The 19301-nt window shown below is 46.5% G+C and overlaps 1 protein-coding gene across 5 annotated transcripts in view; it reads left to right on the top strand.

Moving 5' to 3' along the window:
• The window catches only part of KCTD1 (potassium channel tetramerization domain containing 1), a 203160-nt gene that overhangs the window by 94301 nt on the left and 89558 nt on the right, over nt 1–19301 (top strand). The window contains exon 1 of one of the 5 annotated variants that reach the window (XM_003315834.5): nt 14135–14680. The exons of 2 other annotated variants lie outside the window; for them this stretch is intronic. Coding sequence is in view for 2 of the 3 variants with exons in the window: in XM_054672057.2 (XP_054528032.2) it covers nt 15036–16844 (1809 nt within the window). In the remaining variant the exon portion in view is untranslated. Of the gene's footprint in view, nt 1–14134; nt 14681–14707; nt 16845–19301 lie in introns of those variants that run through there. 2 more of the 5 variants (XM_054672057.2, XM_009433822.5) reach the window with 2 other exon arrangements.

Below are 19301 nucleotides of genomic sequence, written 5' to 3'. Positions count from 1 at the left end.
GAATGTTTCCAAGAGGAGGTAACATGTGAAATCATTCCAAAAAGATCTCTGGGAGTTGAGTTGTTGAGCCAGGAGATGAAGAGTACGGCCAAGGGCATAAGAGTCAAGGTAGGATGAGAGACAAGTGTTTTCAAGGAAGAGCAATTACTTCCTGGTAGCTGGAGGGTGAGGCTGGTTTTGGAGAATGGTGGACCCCTGTAAAGGAGTAGGCAGGGAGTACGTTATAGTTTGGTTTGTTGGTTTTCAGGGAAGACAAACTTACACCAATAGTCTAAGTTAAAGGATACAAAGGACCAGGGATCAGAGACTAAACTCAGCCTGGACACGTTTGCAGGCTGCCCACTCTCCTGTGGGTGGTGCTGCCTCCAGTTTCACCTTCTACTTTGTTTGCTGCATCACTGAACAGCAGAAGTGGCCTGAATTAGTGTGATGCCATTGGAACTGGAGAGCATGGGCTGAATGGAATGGATTTGACATAAAGGAGAGGAAGCAGGGAAGGGGACTACAGAGTTCCTAGCTCGGGTGCATTGCAGAGATGGGAAATAAAGCAGGAGGAGCAGATTTGGATGGTGTTGCGGACGGAACTGTGTTCCTCCCAAATTCATATGCTGAAGCGCTAACCCTGCAGTGTGACTCTATTTGGAGATAGGGTTGTTAAAGAGGTAATTAAGGTTAAACAAGGGCATAAGGGTGGGCCCTAATCTGGTAGAACTGATGTGTTCATAAGAAGAGAGAGATGCCAGAGAGCGCTCTCTCTCCAGGCTCTCACACAGAGAAGAGGTCATCTACAACCAGGAAAAGAGGCCTCAACAGAAACCAACCCTGCTGACACCTTAATCTTGGACTTCCAGCCTCCAGAACTGTGAGAAAATTAATTTCTGTTGTTTAAGCCACCCATTCTATAGTATTTTGTTAATAGTACCCCAAGCCGATTAATACAAAAGAAAAGACTATTATCAACCTTTGGATGAAGACATAATAGATGAATTTAAAAACAAATCTTGAGGCCGGGTGCAGTGGTGCATGCCTGTAATCCCAACACCTTGGGAGGCTGAGGTGGGAATATCACTTAAGCCCAGGAGTTCAAGACCAGCCCAGGCAACATAGGGAGAACCCCCCGCCCCCACCGCCCCCCCTCCACCGGTCTTCACACACAAAAAATAAAAATTAGCCGAGCATGGTGATGTGTGCCTGTAATTCCAGCTGCTTGGGAGACTGAGGTAGGAAAGTCACTTGAGCCTGGGAGGTCAAGGCTGCAGTGAGCTGAGATGGCACCACTGGAGGCCAGCCTGGGTAGCCCTATCTCAAAAACAAACAAACAAACAAATCTTGAGATACAATTGGCAGGGCTTGGTGCTTCAGTGGAAGTGGAGCCTGAGAAAGAGTGAGAAGGAGAATGGGATATTGTCCAGGTTTCAGTTATGGATACAGGGTGAATTGTGGTGCCTTTCCCTGAGTCAGAGATTTGGGAGTTGCACCTGGGCAGAGGGCGAAGGCATAGTTAGGATTTCTTGGTTGTAAGCAAGAGAAATTTATGACAGGGCTGATTAACTATAGGGATGTAGTGAGACTAAAAGGGAAGTGGAACCTCATTCAAACCCAACATCAGCACTCTAGGAGAGTGAGACTCCTTGGAGGCCAGACTAGACGGTGGGTCTGGATACAGAGCAGCCCCAGGCCCTCAGCAGGTGCTCACGCCAGCACAGGACTGGGCTGATTCCATGGCCCTGCCCCCTTTCTTCTAACTACTGACTACTCTGACCCTGATTCCTAGAGAAAGAGAGACTGTTTGGCTCAGGAGTTTCAATCCAGCCTTCTATTTAGCCCAGGGATTGGCTGCCCAGGGACCCATCCTTGGGCACATCCCTTATAGTTGCTGGTCATGTGACAGACCACTTGGCTTGACAAATCTGTCCCTTCATCAGTGGCTGTGAGCAAGTCAGCATCCTTAGAAAGGTCTGAGGTATGTCAGGCACTGTAATAGAAACACCTAGAACAGAGGGTGGGCGTGGTAAGAAGACCATTGTGTTGGTTTTAGGCTTATTGGGTTTGGAGGACCTGCTTGACATGCAAGCAGAGAGACCCAGAACATATATCTACAATAGGCACCTGGAGACATGGGCCACTCAACAGAGCAATGAAGGCCATGGAGACAGAGTTCAGAGATGACAGCACATGGACGGACCCAATTCCTATTAAATAAGCAATAAAGGGACACATACTCATGTTGCAAAATTCAAACAATACCAAAGCATGGAGTATAAGAAGTTAAAGTTCCTCAATGCCACTCTCTTCTCCCAAAGTCACCACTGTAAATGATTTTATGTGTTTTCTTTTTACTCCACTGCAGTTACATTTGTAAAATATGTATGTATCATTTTAGGTCAGAGTTTTTTTTTCAGCAAATGGGCTTATACTTTTCATTAATTTTTTTACTTGCTTAATAAAATGTCTTGGAGACCACTGCACTCAGCACTTACAAACCTACATTATTCTTTATATCTATAGATAGTGTTCTGTTGAATAGATGAGATATAATTTATTTATTCACCATCTGCCTCTGAAGTTAGATTGTATCCAATGATTCTTTATTATAAACAATGCTTCAAGAGCACCCTTGTACATATATCTTTGTGTGCAGCCCATTTCTAGAAATGATTTACTGCGTTGAAAGGGATGTGCATTTTCCCACTGTCCTCTAAAAAGACTGTACCATTTACCCTTCTAGCAATGATAGAGGATGCACATGTTTATTGCTCTACACCCACATGGTTGTTTCTTAAACCATTTTGCATCAGACTCCTTTAAGATGTTGAAAGCTATGGATTTTAATTCTAGAAAAATACACAGATGTACATATACAGAACATTTTGCATACAATTTCTGCAGGTTCACAGACAACCTAAACACACCCCAGAACACACCCTTCCCCACCCCCTGCCAGACCTGAATAGACATGTGTGAATGGGTGCCAGTCTAAGGGCAGTGGGTCCCAATCTTAGTTGCACATTAGAATCACCTGCAGGACTTTGAAAAGTCCCCAAGCCCAGGCCACTTCCCAGACCTATTCGATCTGGTTCTTTTGGAAAAGGATCTGGGTATCAGTATTTTTTGCAAGTTCTCCAGGTGATATTAACATGCAGCCAATCGCAGGAACCACTGCAGTCTAGGAGAGGCCTGAAGAAGGATTAAAAAGAATTTAATAACAGAAAACCAGAGTGTACAAGGGGCTCTTGGGGGGCTCACACGTGGCTGGAGGAGCTTTTATTTTAACAAATCTGGGGTGGGATCTGGCATTGATACATATTTTTTGTTGTGAGAATGTTTGTCATACACAAAAGTAGAGAGAATGAACACCCATGTAACCTGTATTAAATACTTAAAAAAAAATTGCCACATTTTCCTTATCTGTTTTTTTTTTTTCTTTTTTTTCTGGTGGGGGGAAGGTGGTAACAGCTAACATTTGTCTTAAATTATTCTGCAGTGTTTAAATTTTTAAAAGCTCCCCTGGTGATTCTAAGGTATAGCCAATGTTGAGAATCACGTGTAATGTGAAGCCTCCCAAAGAGAAGGAACCCCAAGGAACGAGAGTAGAAGGAAGAAAAGCAAAATGCAAATCCGAGAACTTGTAACTTACAACCAAAGGGAGAGTGCTGCACTGAAGGGCACTGGCAAAAGGGCCTGGCCATTGCGTCCTGCAGCAGAAGGTCTCTGCTTTCGACCCTCCTAGAGACATGGGATTTGGAGCTGGGCCTTAAAAAATCAAGACAATTTAGATCAGTGGAAGGGAGAGGGGAAATTTCCCCATTGAAAGGAAGTTGATATTTTAGGGTTGAGTCTACTCTGCTTCAGGCCTTTTAACAGCCCCTCCTACCATGGGAGCCATAAAAAAGATTCTGAACCCCCCAGTCCTCCTGAATTGACCCAGAGAGACTCACCAGGCTCCACACCCTTGATCCTTAGCCCCACCAATCCTCCTTTACTATGCTGACTCTTCCCTCTGGGGATGTGTATCTGCCTCTTCTAGGCCAGTGGTTCTCACAATGGGGCAGGAACCAGCAGCAGCATAATCACCTGAGGGTGTGCACATGCTCAGCTCTACCCCAGACTGGCTGAATCAGACACTCTGAGGGTGAACCCAGCACTCTGTTTCTTCTCTTTTCTTGTTTTCTTTTTTGTGGGTACATAGTAGGTGTGTGTATTTTGGGGGTATATGAGATATTTTGTTAAGGCATGCAATGCATAATAACCACATCATGGAGAATGGGGTATCCATCCCCTCAAGCATTTATCCTTTGTGTTACAAACAATCCAATTATACTCTTTTAGTTATTTTAAAATATACAGTTAAATTATTGTTGACTATAGTCCCCCTGTTGTGCCACCAAATAGCAGGTCTTATTCATTTTTTCTAATTTTTTGTACCTATTAATCCTCCCACCACTCCCCCAACCACCCCACTACCCTTCCCAGTCTCTGGTAACCATCCTCTACTCTCTATCTCCAGTGAGAACATGGGATATTTATCTCTCTGTGCTTGGCTTCTTTCACTTAACATAATGACCCCCAGTTCCATCCAGGTTGGTGCAAATGACAGGATCTCATTCTTTTCTTTTCTTTTCTTTTTCTTTTTTTGCTTTTTTTTGAGATGGAGTCTTGCTCTGTCACCCAGGCTGGAGTGCAGTGGTGCAATCTCGGCTCACTGCAACCTCCACCTCCCAGATTCAAACGTTCCTCCTGCCTCAGCCTCCTGAGTAGCTGGGACTACAGGTGCGTGCCACCACGCCCAGCTAATTTTTTGTATTTTTAGTAGAGATGGGGTTTCACCATGTTGGCCAGGATGGTCTCGATCTCTTGACCTCGTGATCCGCCAGCCTCAGCCTCCCAAAGTGCTGGGATTACAGGCTTGAGCCACTGCACCTGGCCGATCTCATTCTTTTCTATGGCTGAATAGTACTCCATTGTGTATACAAGCCACATTTTCTTTATCTATTCATCTGTTGATGGACACTTAGGTTGCTTCCAAATCTTAGCTATTGTCAACAGTGCTGCAACAAACATGCGAGTACAGATATTTCTTCTATATACTGATTTCCTATCTTTTGGGTATATATCCAGCAGTGGGATTGCTGGATTGTATGGAAGCTCTATTTTTAGTTTTTTGAGGAACCTCCAAACTATTCTCCATAGTGGTTGTACTAATTTACATTCCCACCAACAGCATACAAGCATTCCCTCTTCTCCACATCCTCGCCAGCATTTGTTATTGCCTGTCTTTTGGATGTAAGCCATTTTAACTGGGGTGAGATGATATCTCATTGTAGTTTTGATTTATATTTCTCTTGATGATCAATGATGTTGAGCACATTTTCATGTGCCTGTTTGCCATTTGTATGTCTTCTTTTGAGAAATGTAGGCACCCTGCTTCAACAAGCCTTCCGGGTAATTTGGAAACACACGCAAGTTCCATGATCACTGTCCTGGGGACTCCCAGACAAATGTTCTCCCGATGTCTGAGCTCTCCAGAACTCTCTGGAGTCTTCCCCAACAGAGAGCTGGACTCATATCAGGGAGATGAAACAGAGAATGTCAGGAAATTAGACTGTGGCAAGACTATGGGGAGTTTGGACTTGAAACTAAAGTAAGAAAGGAGCCAAGATGATGTTTTGACCAGGGGAGGATATGTATTAAAGTGGTATTGGAGACCACGTAGCTGCAGAGCTTCAAGAATGCAGGCTTCACTCCAATCTCTGCTGAAACGGTAGGCAAAATTGGTGTGTGTATGTGTGTGTGTGCATCTTCTGAAGACGTTTCACAACTTGCATTCAATTTTCAAGTGAATTCACTGCCCCAGAATGATTGCTAGAGAGGAAATTATTTTATTGCTTAATATATGAGCTTTGAGGTAGTGTTTCTCGAAGTGTGGTCACATTAGTATTAGAATTGTTTGAGCTGTGTGTTAAAAATATACATCCCTGGGCCACACTCAAGAGCTGCTAAATCAGAATCTCTGAAGTTGGCACCCGTGAATATGCATATTTTAAGCAAGTTCTCCAGGTAATTCAGCTAATTCTGATGCACTCTAAAAGTTATTATATCTCAGGCTCTAAATCTAAAAACTAACAATTCTAGGAAAGCAAAGTTAATAGTGAATTTAGAAAGCATGTTGACCACTAAAGCATGGTACTGAGGTCTAAAAAGCACTTAGAATATCCAAAGTATCACAGAACTGGGAACAGTAGCCACAGCAAACACTTTCCTGGGCATTTCAGTGACTATCCACTTAAAAGCTGTATTCTGTATGTAATACCATATGAATAGCCAAAAAAGCTTGAGGAATTCATCCTCAAACTCTGACAGTTCAACTAACTTCCCAGAGTTGGACAGAGAATAAGTTTGTGTGTTTTCTACGGCAGATTGCACTAAGATAACCATGAGAAAGACAGGAGGAATGCTATTAACAGAAGAAACACTATTGACCATTTTGGGCTTATTGAAAATTTGCCCCTCCCTGGAGTCAGGGAGTTCCTGGAGAGAACCTTCTTTCCTTCCTGTCTCTTAGCAGGTGCTTGACGGAGTTTGCCAAAAATCCACTGATTACGTAGTTTGAATTACAGATTTTCAAATACTGTATGTAGTACTTAAACGGTAAATGGCATGTGATTGAATTCACGGAAATAACACCCAAATGTATTTGGGTGGTTGTCTCTAGGCAGTGGAAATAGAACTGAAAGGTCCTGGCCTGGTGAGTTGTTCAGAAAGTGTGTGTGCCCTAGAGTCTGGCCTCACTAACTCTGTGAGGTTGGGCAAGTTATTGAAGCTCTCTGGGTTTCTACACATGTGAAATAGGAATAGGAACAACCCTCACATATACTCATAAGAAGAAATCGAGAGTGTTAATGTAAAAACCTAGGCCCACAGCAAGCATTCACTAAACGTTAGCAAGAAAGAAATATGATGCATGTATGTTTCCAGATTTCTCTACTTCCCAAATCTTTGCCAATGAACACACACTGCTTTTATAATCAGAAAAGAATGATAAACCACATTTGTGTTTTGTGCTTTTTAGTTTAAGGGAATGAGCTATAAAGAGAGAAAAGATTGTAAAACAACAGATGCAATCCATGTCAGGGGAGATTGTTTTTACTGGGAGTAATGACACCATGTGACCCCTGGGGTATCCTAATTCAGGGACAGGCTGTAGGAAGACTAAACATGAAGAATGGTGAGGCTTCCCCTGGGAGCAATGATGCCCTGGCTCTGCAAACTTAGGTCACAGAAGAGAGGGGCCAGGTCACAATGTTTCCTGCTTCTCTGCCCCTCTCCAAGGCAGTCTCCTTCCATCAGGTGCAAAGCCTGGATCTCCAGCATCAAATTAAAGAAATAGAACAAACCCATCCCAGGGCTTCTTTAAATATTCAGATAAACCCATGTGCCCCTATCAGTTAAATTAAGCTTTCCTAAGAAAAAGTAAGTCAATTAGTTCAAAATGTGGGTTAGTGCTTCTGGGTATTTAAAAGGGGATTTTTTTTTTCTTTTTTAGTTCATTTAGAAACACAGCCACAGGGCAGGTACATACCCACTCCTCCACACATCCTGTGAATTGCCCCAATACACCCAGATACCAATTTCTGATATCTAGAGCTTCAAAATCTGGTCCTTAAACTTTCTCAATGTCATGAAGATATTGAAATATGAGCTTTAAAATTTATCTTGTTTTGCCCTTTAAGTACATATCGTTTATTTCACTATCATTATCGATACTCATTAAATGGTAACTGACATTGCTATAGAACATTGATAAGATGTGATTTTACCCTAATTGAACTTCTTTCTTCTCCATTCCACAAATACTTATTCTCTAAACTTCTGTGAACAAAGAGAGGTCTCTAAGACAGTATAAAATGCAGTTCTACAGCATAGTTTGTGACATATACCACAAAATTCATTTGTCCAAGTGGCCTGGATGCAATAAACCAAACTTTACCAAAATACAAGTAAAGCAGGATATTTCCTAAGATAAACTTCTAGAAGCAATTTGTGCATCAAAGAATATGAACATTTTCATGGCTTTTGAAGACGTTGCCTAATAATTGCATTCTTAAAAGGCTGTTTCATTTTTATTTATTTTATTTTCATTTTTGAGACGGAGTTTCACTCTTGTTGCCCAGGCTGGAGTGCAATGGCACAATCTCGGCTCATTGCAAGCTTCGCCTCCCAGGTTCAAGCGATTTTCCTGTAAAAGGATATTTTAATTTATATTGATAGTAAAAGAAGATAAGGATAACATTTTCATACCAACATTTGGGTAGAAAGTGTTTAAGTTCGTATTTGTTTTGCTTTTACTAACTTAGTAGACCACTTTATTTGAAATAACAGCAAATCGTTTCAGGAATATTTTAGATTGTGAGACCATTGTAAGTAGTTCTTCCATTATTTAAAAAATACATACTTGTTACATGACATATTATCACATACCTTTATCTCCTTTTCCACCATAATTAGTATTCCAATGACACTGAAATAAAATTTTATTTAATAGCAGGACTAATGTCCACTTTAATCCCACATACCTTTTACCAATATATACAACTAGAAGATAGAGAAAGAAATGACTATCATTCTGAATTTTAGGTTTCATTTAACTTTGACAACCTTTACATTTGACTTCTTTATTAACCAAGTGAAGTTTCATGATCAGAATATTATAACAATGAGAGATGGTACACTCTTAGGCTCGATAAAAACCCAATTTACTTATGGAAAACTACATTTCTCTTGTACATTATTTGTTTTACAAATAGCCTAGGAAACAAGTAGGTGATTATTAGGTGGAAAGACCTAGAATTGTAGTTACCAGGTAGCAATTAGGAACTAAATATTCTATTCCTGTCAATTACTGCATTAAGTTTACTCTGACCTGTTTTTTGACAAAGCATTGAAGAAAAAAATAGGAATACCCTCTTTGCCCCAGGAGATTTACAATAGCCCAGGATTTCAATAGAAAGTGCCTCTTTCTAGTCTGGTTGAATTTGTGGGCGTTCCTTTTGTCTCTGAATTCTTCACTGCCATTTCTTCTAAGACACAGATGGGTCCCTACTTCCAATAGCCAAGAAAACATGTACCAGTGTTTAGGTGGGCAAGTGACAAAGGTGACACTGTTTCTCAGTCCATTTATACGTGTGTCACAGTCCAAGACCTTGGCAAAGTACTATTCTGCCTTTCCAAGTTTCCCAAATCCTATTATACACAGGGGTATTTTAATGGTAGGGAATTTTTCCCTTGAAGTTTCTTTCTTTCTTCTCTTCTCTTTTCTTTCTCTCTGTCTTTCGTCTTTTCTTTCTTTCTGAATTGTTCCCTTGAAGATTCTCTTTTCTTTCTTTCTTTTTTTCCTTCCTTCTTTCTTTTTCTTTCCTTCTGAATTGTTCCCTTGATTATTCTTTCTCTATTCTTTCTTTCCTTCCTTCCTTCTTTTTCTTTCTTTCTGAATTATTGAAGATTCTTTCTTTCCTTCCTCTTTATTTCTTTCATTCTTTCCTTCCTTTCTTTTCTTTCATCTTCTTTTCTTTTTTCTTTTTATCTTTTCTTTTCTTTCTCTCTGTCTCTCTTTCTCTCTTCATTCTTTGGTTCCTAGAGGCTGAATATGGTCAAGTGGTTCAAGCATGGCCTATGGAACCAGACTTGCCTGCCCTGGTCAGGTCTGGGAGACCTTGGGCAAATGTCTTCACCTTTTTTTTTTTTTTTACCCTCTCTGGCCTTAGTTTTCTTGTTTGCTATCAAGCTTGGGAAACAATAGAGCCTTAATAAATAAGAAGTAATGGTTGAATGTGTATGAATGTTCCAGACAATGTGTTAAGTGTTTTGTGCATATCAACTTATTTAATTCTCAAAACAATCCCAAGGGGTAGGGACTGTTATCATTATCACCCAGGTAATATAACGAGAGAACTGAGCCATAGAAAAGGGTGGCTAGTAAGGCAAACTAGGATTCACACCCAGGTAGGCTGACTTCAGAGAGAGTTTTTCACCACTCTGCTATACAACCTTTTGTTGAAGTTAGCTTTCTCCCCACACATAAATGTGCGTATATTTATTGGGTATCTACTATGTGCCAGTCACTCTGCTAAAATATACCAAGAAACTGAATTGGAAATGAACTGGAAATACAGAAATAAATAAGACAAAGTTTCTGCTCCTGTGGAGTTATTTTTCTTTTCTTACACTTTGTCAACTTAGATGGCATGGGTTCAATTTTCATCTGAGTTCAAAAAACATTACTCAAGATGATCTTCAGTTGAATTCAACAGAATTAATAGCTAAACTCTGAGACAGGAGTGGTGGCTCACTTGAGCCCAGGAGCTCAAGACCAGCATTGGCAACATGGGGAAACTTATCTCTATAAAAAATACAAAAATTAGGAAGGCTTGGTGGAGCAGGCCTGTAGTCCCAGCTACCTGGGAAGATGAGATGGGAGGATCACTTGAGCCCAGGAAGTTGAGGCTGCAGTGAGCCATAATCATGCCACTGCTCTCCAGCCTGGGTGAAAGAGTAAGACCCTGTCTCAAAAGAAAAAGAAAAAAAAAGAAAAAGAAACCTCTAAAACCAAGATATACCAAAATAGTTTCAATTTGAATTCATATTTAGCCTTGAAAGCCCTTTATGAATCTTTTAGTAATTACATCAAGACAGTATGGCGTCTCTTTTAATTTGCGTCTTTAAAATGATGAACCAAATGCTTTTTCTGGCCTCTGCTCTCAAGAGCCCATGAAATTTCTGAAATTTAACAATTTAAATCCTCCCCAGCCCACCTCTCTTAATAGACACTTCCATTCCCCAGATCTGCCTTCGGAAGGGGCAACATTAACTCTGCTGCAAGAAAAGGGTCCCTCACTCTACTTCTGCAATAACTTTCTAAAGCATGTTCCACTAGAGAGGGAATTAATGATAAGGAAATATTCATCCAAAGCAGCCATTAAATTCATTTTAACTTGCAAACAATAATGTTGCCTTGTAGTTACTATTTGTCCTGATTTTTAATACAGAACTTCAGATTCATGTTATTTTTAATTTTTCACAAAAACTTCCCTGCTAAATGTAAGATTTAACCAAACACAGATTCTCTTCATTCAATATAAATGACAAGTGCTCACCATGTCCCCAGGCACCAGACTGAAACTACAAGGGTGTGTGTTGCTTTAGTAGAGAGGAAACAGGCAGATAAAAACCAACTATATCCAGTATATTAACAGATGATACTCAGAAAACTGGAAGCAAAAAGGAGGAAGAGCTGAATATGTTTCTGTATAGTATAACCTTTCATAAAATGTGAGCCTGAAATGGAAGTAGTTGGGTTATGAATCGAGGGGGAAACATTTGGAGTTTTTCATGCCGAAATAACCATGTCACTATTTTCAAGTATTCTGAGAAGTGGAGAAGCACAAAATACGAAGAGACCCCCCACCCCCACCAGCAAAAGGTGGAGAATCTTGTTAAAAGTTGTAAACATCTTACCATAGTTTAGAGAGTTCTGACAGTTAAATAATTGCCATAAATGTTCCCTATAGTACTGGGATTATAAAGAAGTCATGTATCCTGCACAAGAAATAAAGCATCCTTTCAAAGGGGTGACCGGCAGCTTCGATTGTCAAGGTGGTAGTCTGAACGGACTTCATGATATGGAGAGGTCAAGTAGAGGAATCGGATGCTGCCTGATAGGCAGAACGACAACCAATATTGCCTCTACAGAAATAATAAGAAGAAAGCTTTTTTGATTCTTTCATTTTGGAATTGAGTGTATGGAACCACAGGATGTTTTTAAGGGATCATTTATTAAACTTGGAATTGAACTACTTTATGAACTCCACTGTAATTTTGTGTTATTGGGTTTTAAAAATTAAGCAACTTTTTTTTTCTTTTGGTCGAGGGGAAGCAGGGTATATATCTATTTTTCTGGGTGTTCTTCCCGTGACTCCTACAGATAGTAGCCCAAAGACGTCTTCTTTTCCAGTATTTAATGAAGTATCCTACGGGCAGATCATTTTGGTAGCCTTTCCGGAGCTGGTGCAACGAAGCAGATCCACAGTTGCCCGATAATCAGGCCAAGGCATACTTTCCAAGGTGCGTTTTTCATATCGAATTTAAGCGCGGGTCCTGCCCGTTGTTTGCAAACTGTCCAAGCAGCACCCAAAACTGCTGCTTTTCCAAGTCCGTTAAAAAGTTACTTGCGCTTGGGGTTTTTCGGTTATGCTACACCCCACCTCCTTCCCCTGACTTTTGCCAGTAGAGACCTGCCCTGGGGGATATTTTGTCCTGGGAGCACAAAACTATTTTCTTTTCTGGAAATAAGTTGACGTCAACTGGGAGCTGTTTTGGGTTGCTTTGTTTCCCGGAGCGTCCAACCCAGCACACCGCCTCCGGCAAACTGCGAGCAATTCAAAGCAGCTCGCCCAGTAGGGAGGGGAGCTGGTGGGAGGGGGGTGGACCCCGCCGCCCGCAGAGGTGGGGAGACCTGGGGGGCGGCTCCGCTCCCAGGCTGCAGCGTGGGCCTGGTCCCCTGCCAAGCCAGGAGCGCAGCCCGGAGCCAGCGCGGCCCCCGGGTCCCTGCGCTTATGGCGAGGGCCGCGGGGGAACAGCCCCTGGTAGGTAACTTGCCGGGCACCCACCTGAGTTCTCCGCACCGCGGCCCGAAAACCTGGGAGCGTCCCAGGACAAAGGGCCAGCCCTCTGGAAGTAGCCGTGTGTGACTAGTGTGTGCCAGCTCGTATGTGGGGGTCCCAGTGTGCAACTAACTTAGCTGCTCACCGCAGCCTCGGAGAAACGAACACGCCTTTCTGCACGTGTCCAGGGCGGGTGCGGCGGGCAGTGCATTGTGAACAAAGCCGGCCCCCTCCCGCGCCGCACCTCGGGGACGATTCCCGGACGGTTCTCCGCGGAGAGCCGGGCGGATGAGAGCGTGGTGTGTGTGTGTGTGTGTGTGTGTGTGTGTGTGTGTGTGTGTGTGTGTGTCTGTGTGTCTTGTGTTTCCCTAAGGAGCCAGAGGCGGCCCGCGAGGCAGGGACTTGCTCTAACTTGTTTCACACCTGGCGCGGTTTCCCCGAAGCTCGGGTGGCGTCCAGGGCCGGGGAGGCACGCGGAGGACCAGCAGCGTTCGCTGCAGAAAAAGACATCGTCAACTCCCACTCAGAAGCCCACACGGCCCTGAGACCTGGTCTTTCATTCTTTCTTTAAAAAAAAAAATGCAAATTGATGGATGGGTTTCAATTGATGCGTAAAATGTTTCCCTTGAGAGCAAGACAGGAGGGCCAGGGAAGGGGGAAACAGGCAGTTGACATAACTCTCACAGCTTAACTGCCGAGAATTCGGACTTGGAGGTAAATTCGAGGACGCACCCGAGGAGCAGGCGAGGCTGCCTCCCAGCAGGACGGCCTGGCACCGGGGCGCGCTGCTGGGGACCTGACTCCCTCGTGTCCCCTCACCCCAGGGACTCGCAGCTGGCCCGCGCGCCAGGGTACACACGGGCTGCGGGAGGAGGTGAAAGTTAGGATGCAGCGCGAGCTCCGAAAGTGGCCTGGGCTGTGCCTCCTAAGAGAACAGCCGAGGTCCCCGGCGGCTCTGGGACGCTGCCCCTGGGCCGGGAGAGCGGGAGGCGGCGACGCAAGGACGCGCCCGGAGCCTGGGCGCGCCGGGGGCGGGCGTTTGGCTGGAAGTGGGGCAGTGTCTCCTATGGGAAAGCGAGACCCGGCGAGCTCTTTGGCTGCTTTTCCAGTTTCCGAGGTGCCCGCCCCCGCGCGCCTGAGGCAGCGCAGCCCGGAGGGCGAACGAATGGCTGTTGGCAAACTTTGAGTGAGAGTGCGCTCCGGATCCGAATTGCCGAATTGTGGCTGCGGCAGGGTCGGCCGAGACCCAAGTTCGCTTTTTCCGCCTGCCCGATGGGCCTTAGGGAGACTTCAGCTCCAGCCTGGTGGAGCGCCTCGCCCGAGGGAGTTGTGTCACTTTGCTCAGGGGCAGGGAGGGCGGCGCCCTGGGCGGGTGGGGAAGGGTCCCTGTGGCCCCTGGGGTCCCAAGCGCCTCTTCCCTCTTCTCCCCTCCCACCGGCCCCTCCCAGTCTTCTCTCCCTCGCTCCTTCCCGGGGCTGGCTGGACCGGCGCGGACTTGCCCCAGACCTACGGGGAGCGCCCCAGGTCTTTAATGACAGCTTAAATGTGGCTGTTGGAAAAGTCGAAAGGGATGAGGCTGACGTGGGGCGTGTTTCGCTCCTTTGCAAGAGTCGGAAAGGGAGTTGGGAGCCGCGCGGCTGGCCCCAGGCCCCCGCGCCTCGCCGCCAGCAAGTAGGTGGGGGAGCCGCCGCCGCCGCCAGCCCCATCCCGCTCCCAAGCCTCGCCCGCTGCGCCCTGGCCGCGGGCGCCGAGAGGGTGCGGGGCCTCGCCGTGCCTCCTCCACCCTGCTCATTAACCTGCCTGCTCCGCTCCGCTCCGGGCGGCCCCAGACACGGGTTTCCCGCGGCAGCACCCGCGGCCCGCCCGGCGCAGCCGCCGCCCCGACCCCCCGGCTCCGGGGGGCAATGAGGGGGCAGTGGAAGGGGCACTGCTCCTCGGGCATTACTTAGAGAAACGAGACCGTCCCGCCCTCTCGCCGGCCCTCCCTCTCTCCCGCCCGGGCCCGCGCAATTCTCCGCCAGAGGGTAAGTTGGGAGTGTTTCGCCCCCACCGACAGCTCTCCCTCCCTTTCCTTTTTTTTTTTTCCTTCAAAGTTTTCTTAGAAGTGGGAGCCGGGTGGGGGAGGAAGAAGGTCTGGTCAGCCTCCGTCCTTTACCCTATCTCTCCCGTCTAACTTGTCCCCCCTCCCCCCTCCCCTCCATCCCCTGCGCGCCGCTGCCCCTCCGGAGCTGCGCTCGTGAATGACAATTGGAGCGCGGCTCCTTTAAGAGCCCGGCTTTGCCTCCCGGTAGCTGAAGGTCATTAAACACAAAAGCTCTCAGCGCTGCGGTCCAATATAGCGCATGCGCCCTGCCCGAGGACTGGCAGAGAGACGGCAATATGGCGAGAATGCCTGGCAGCGGGGACTGTAACACCAGCGCGGGCGGCAGCGCCAGCGCTGCCGCCGCCGCCGCCGAGAACAATGGGGAGCGGGGCGAGGGCGAGCGCGGCGCGGGGGGCCGCGGCCGCCGCCACGGCCGTCCGCACTACTGCAGCGCGGGCGAGGAGGAGGAGGAAGAGGAGGAGGAGGACGAGATCCAGGAGGTGCAGATAACGGGGGACGAGGAGGAGGAGGAGGACGGAGGTGGGGGGCTGGAGGAGGACGAGGAGGAGGAGGAAGAGGAGGAGATGGGGCTGGACTGGGACGAGCCCCTGGAGCCCGAGGACTCGGCCGGGGAGGAGCTGGAGCCCGAGCCGGTCCATATGATCAATATGGACCAGAGCGCCGCGCTGGAGCCCGAGGCGCCGCCGCGACTGCTGGCGCCCCGGGCCCGCGGTGGGCCGCCCGGGGACGGCGCCGAGCTGGACCCCGACGTGCTGCAGCGCCCCGAGCGGGCCCGGCTGAGCGAGAACACCCGGCTGGCCACCCGCTACGCCGTGCGCATCTTCCGGGAGTACCTGAGCGAGAAGGCGCAGAGCCCGGACTTCGAGACCATGGACAAGGGGGCGCTGTGCCGCGTGCTGCGCTCCTTCTATGCCGAGGCCCGCTCCAAGAGCGGCCAGCTCTACAGCAAGTCGTCGCTCATCAGCATCCGCAGCTCCCTCAACCGCTACCTCAATGAGCCCCCGTACTGCCGCACGCTCGACCTCACCAAGGATCCCGAGCTGCGCAGCGCCAACCTGACGCTGGCCGCGGTCATCCGCAAGCTCGAGGAGCAGGGCGCCGGGCCGGTGGTGCAGAAGCAAGCCATCACGCGCGCCGACCTGCGCAAGCTGTACACCTCCAGCGTCTTCAGCACCAACACGCCCTTCGGGCTGCTCAACAAGGTCTGGTTCGAGACGTGCATGTACTTCTGTACCCGCGGCCGCGAGAACCAGCGTGAGTTGGAGGAGGACTCTTTTGGGCTGGCCATGGACGAGGACGGTCGCAAGTTCGTCTACTTCAAGTCCCTCGGGCCCTACCACAAGTCGCGCTCGTCGTCGTGGAGCAAGAAGCGCGCCGAGAGCAGCGATGAGGAGAACTTGCCCCGCATGTATGAGACGGGCACCGAGTTCTGCCCCTACGCCAGCTTCGTCAAGTACCTGTCGAAACGCAACCCTCTCTGCAAGGCGTTCTTCCAGCGGCCCCGGGACCACTGCAGCGAGGGCGATGTGACCTGGTACGAGAACAAAGCCATCGGCAAGAACTTGCTAGGCACTCGGATGCAGATGCTCTCCAAGGCGGCCAAGCTCTCCAAGACCTACACCAACCACTGCATCGGCGCCGTCTCCATCGCCACGCTCAACAGCATCGCGGGCATTGGCACCAAGCTGGGCTCGCCCGCCCCGCAGGGCTGCTACGCCGAGGCTCTGAACGGGGCGGCACGGCACCACTCCCACCACCCCCCCACCCATCCCTCCCACCACCACCGCCCCCAGCCGCCCTCGCTGGGGAACACTTACATCCTCCCCAAAGACAGCCAGGTCGGGCCCGACGTGAAATCCGAGGCTGCGCCCAAGCGCGCCCTGTACGAGTCGGTGTTCGGGTCGGGGGAAATCTGCGGCCCCACTTCCCCCAAAAGACTTTGTATCCGCCCCTCGGAGCCTGTGGATGCGGTGGTGGTGGTTTCCGTGAAACACGACCCCCTGCCTCTTCTTCCAGAAGCCAATGGGCACAGAAGCACCAATTCTCCCACAATAGTTTCACCTGCTATTGTTTCCCCCACCCAGGTAACCAAACCAAACTCTATGCATGAAATGTTTCTTTGGTACCACTTCGGGACTAACTTTTGTGCTAATGCAGCTCTGGGTAGGGGGGAAGTTTTAAAAAGTAGATAATGTACTGAATCGGATTTCGTTTCACCCTTAGAAGTTAACTCTCTTGGTGCTTTTTGGGAAACTTTACACCTAACCTTAAAAGATGTGAGAGAGGGCATGCTACCTAACAAATCACTGCTGTGCAGTAAGGCGAAAAACTTCAAAGTTCGCCGAACAAAAGGATTAGCTCACTCTTGCAGCCGCTCTTCATTGAATGCATGAGTTTTATAAGGCAAAGACTGCGAGAACACTGTAAACGTAAAGGAAGCAGTTACTTAAGACATATTTGAATCAAGTAACTCTTAAAAGACTCTATTACGTATTCGCCATGACTTTAGAAGGTAGAAAAACAGTTATAAATTATTGAAAAGAAAACGTGCCAATCCCACTTCCTGTAGCTTTTTTTTTTTTTAAAGAAAAGGGGTGGAGAGTGGAGAGCCAGGCAGTTGAGAGTGCCAGTTTATACTGTAACATGTAGTTGAATGTAAACTGGCAGTGTGGGGTGCAATTTCCATAAACTAAAGTGGGAACGTGGTATCTGCAATTCCAGTCAGGCTACAAATTGGAGTATGGGCCTGTGGTGCCCAGCACTGTGGGCACTGAAACATTGCTGTCTCCCCCTAGCCCCACGGAGCTCACTATCTAGGGGGCAGATAATACCTATGAAGTAGATAATTAGAGTAAGAGTGCTATCCCAGCAGCTAAGTCAGCATGGACAAATCACTTCACTTCTCCTTGGCTTCACTCTCCTCATCAAAGAGGAAGAAACTATTTCCACCCTAACATGATTTAAGTCTAAGCAGTGCCAAATTCTGGGTCGAGATTGGGGCCTCTAGTGTTAGATTCTTCTTTTCTTATTTTCCCGAAGGTAGTATTTTCGTGAGTATTATTAAAGTTATATTCATGTTTTGGACACTCTCTAGGAGTCAGAAACCAGGGGTCTTTGGACACTGTGTTCTATTCTGCAGGCAGGAGTAGCCACTGGAGGTTTTACAACTTTGACCTGCCTGCCATCAAGCAGAAGTAGGAATTTTGCGGGTCTGAAGGTATAGTGCAGGCCCTCCAGGAACATATGTCAGGTACCTCTGTGCTTTTTCCAAAGTGGAAATTCCAGTTCTGGACACACTGACCCTTTCAAACGTTTACCAGCTAATGGGCAAGCCTCAAGGCCAACTGAGAAAGGGGCTGTGAGTGGTAATATAAACACCAAAGTTCTCTAAAATACACAAGACCTGTAGGCTATGTGTCTTCTGTACTTCAGGTGTGTAGTCCATTTCTGACAGGTTGTGTTAGTGAGTTTTAAGAATGGAGAGGAGAATTTAGGGTTTGCTTTTTCTTTGAAAGCAAAAATAAATGTTCACATTCTTCTGATACAGTAAAAACCCTTGAAATGCCCTAGTTTAGAATAGCACCTGATTAATTAAGAGTTAAAAGCCTAAGAAAGTTTATTAAGGCGTGCATGGCCTTGGGATAACAATGAAACCATTTGTCTACTGGCATCTGTCTGCTGGTTTCTTGACACCAGTGTAATATAGAATTGTGACGTAAAGAACCACAAAATATAAGAGGGTTTCGTTTCATTGGTTTTGTTTTGTTCTAAGGAATGCAGTCTTTCAGTCATTATCTTTTATTTACCTGAGTAAAATAAATCAGTTCCAAAAAACTGTATACTGATGCTTTTATTATTCTTGCATTATTGTCAGGTAACTCCTAAGTTAAATATAGATTTGAGTGTCCATATATGGCTTATATGATTATTATGGCTCTCAAACAAGATCTTAGCTCCAAGTCCCTGTTAGTTAAAACACTACAAAAAGTTTTCAGTTTGCACATTTTTAATAGTCAGCTTTTCACTTATGAAGTCTGAGCAGTCGAAGTATTGCTCAGTAGAAAGCTGATAGCAAACTTTTTCCTTCTTTGTGTATTAAAATCACTGTAAGAGTTGAGGTTCAGTGCATTTCCTGGGGCTTAATGCCTAGCTGAGGTTGCTGGCCTGTGGCATTGCTTTGGGTCATCAACTCTTCTGGCTGGTCATTAATCCCCAGGAAATGCCCTGTGCAGCTCCAGCTTCAGTCATTATTACTTAATCATAAACATGGGCTCTCTAGCCTAATACTGACTGGACTTTATCAAGTAGTGTCATACGGAATTCCACTGTTGACCATCTTAGAGACATCTCGATAACAGAGAGGTCACACACTGATGTTTTGATTTTCTACTAATATTGCAAGTTTCCCTAAAGATGAAGAGCCTGCTTCTTTAAATGCATTTACTCTTTTTACTTCTTGAGGGTGTTGTTCAGTATATTATTTATGGGACTGGTTAAAAAATGAATGCATTCAAGGATTAACAAAGATTATGGAATGTGTG

This window comes from Pan troglodytes, chromosome 17, assembly GCF_028858775.2.
Source record: "Pan troglodytes isolate AG18354 chromosome 17, NHGRI_mPanTro3-v2.0_pri, whole genome shotgun sequence".
Classification (NCBI taxonomy): Eukaryota; Metazoa; Chordata; class Mammalia; order Primates; family Hominidae; genus Pan; species Pan troglodytes.
This window is presented reverse-complemented; position numbering and strand designations above follow the sequence as displayed.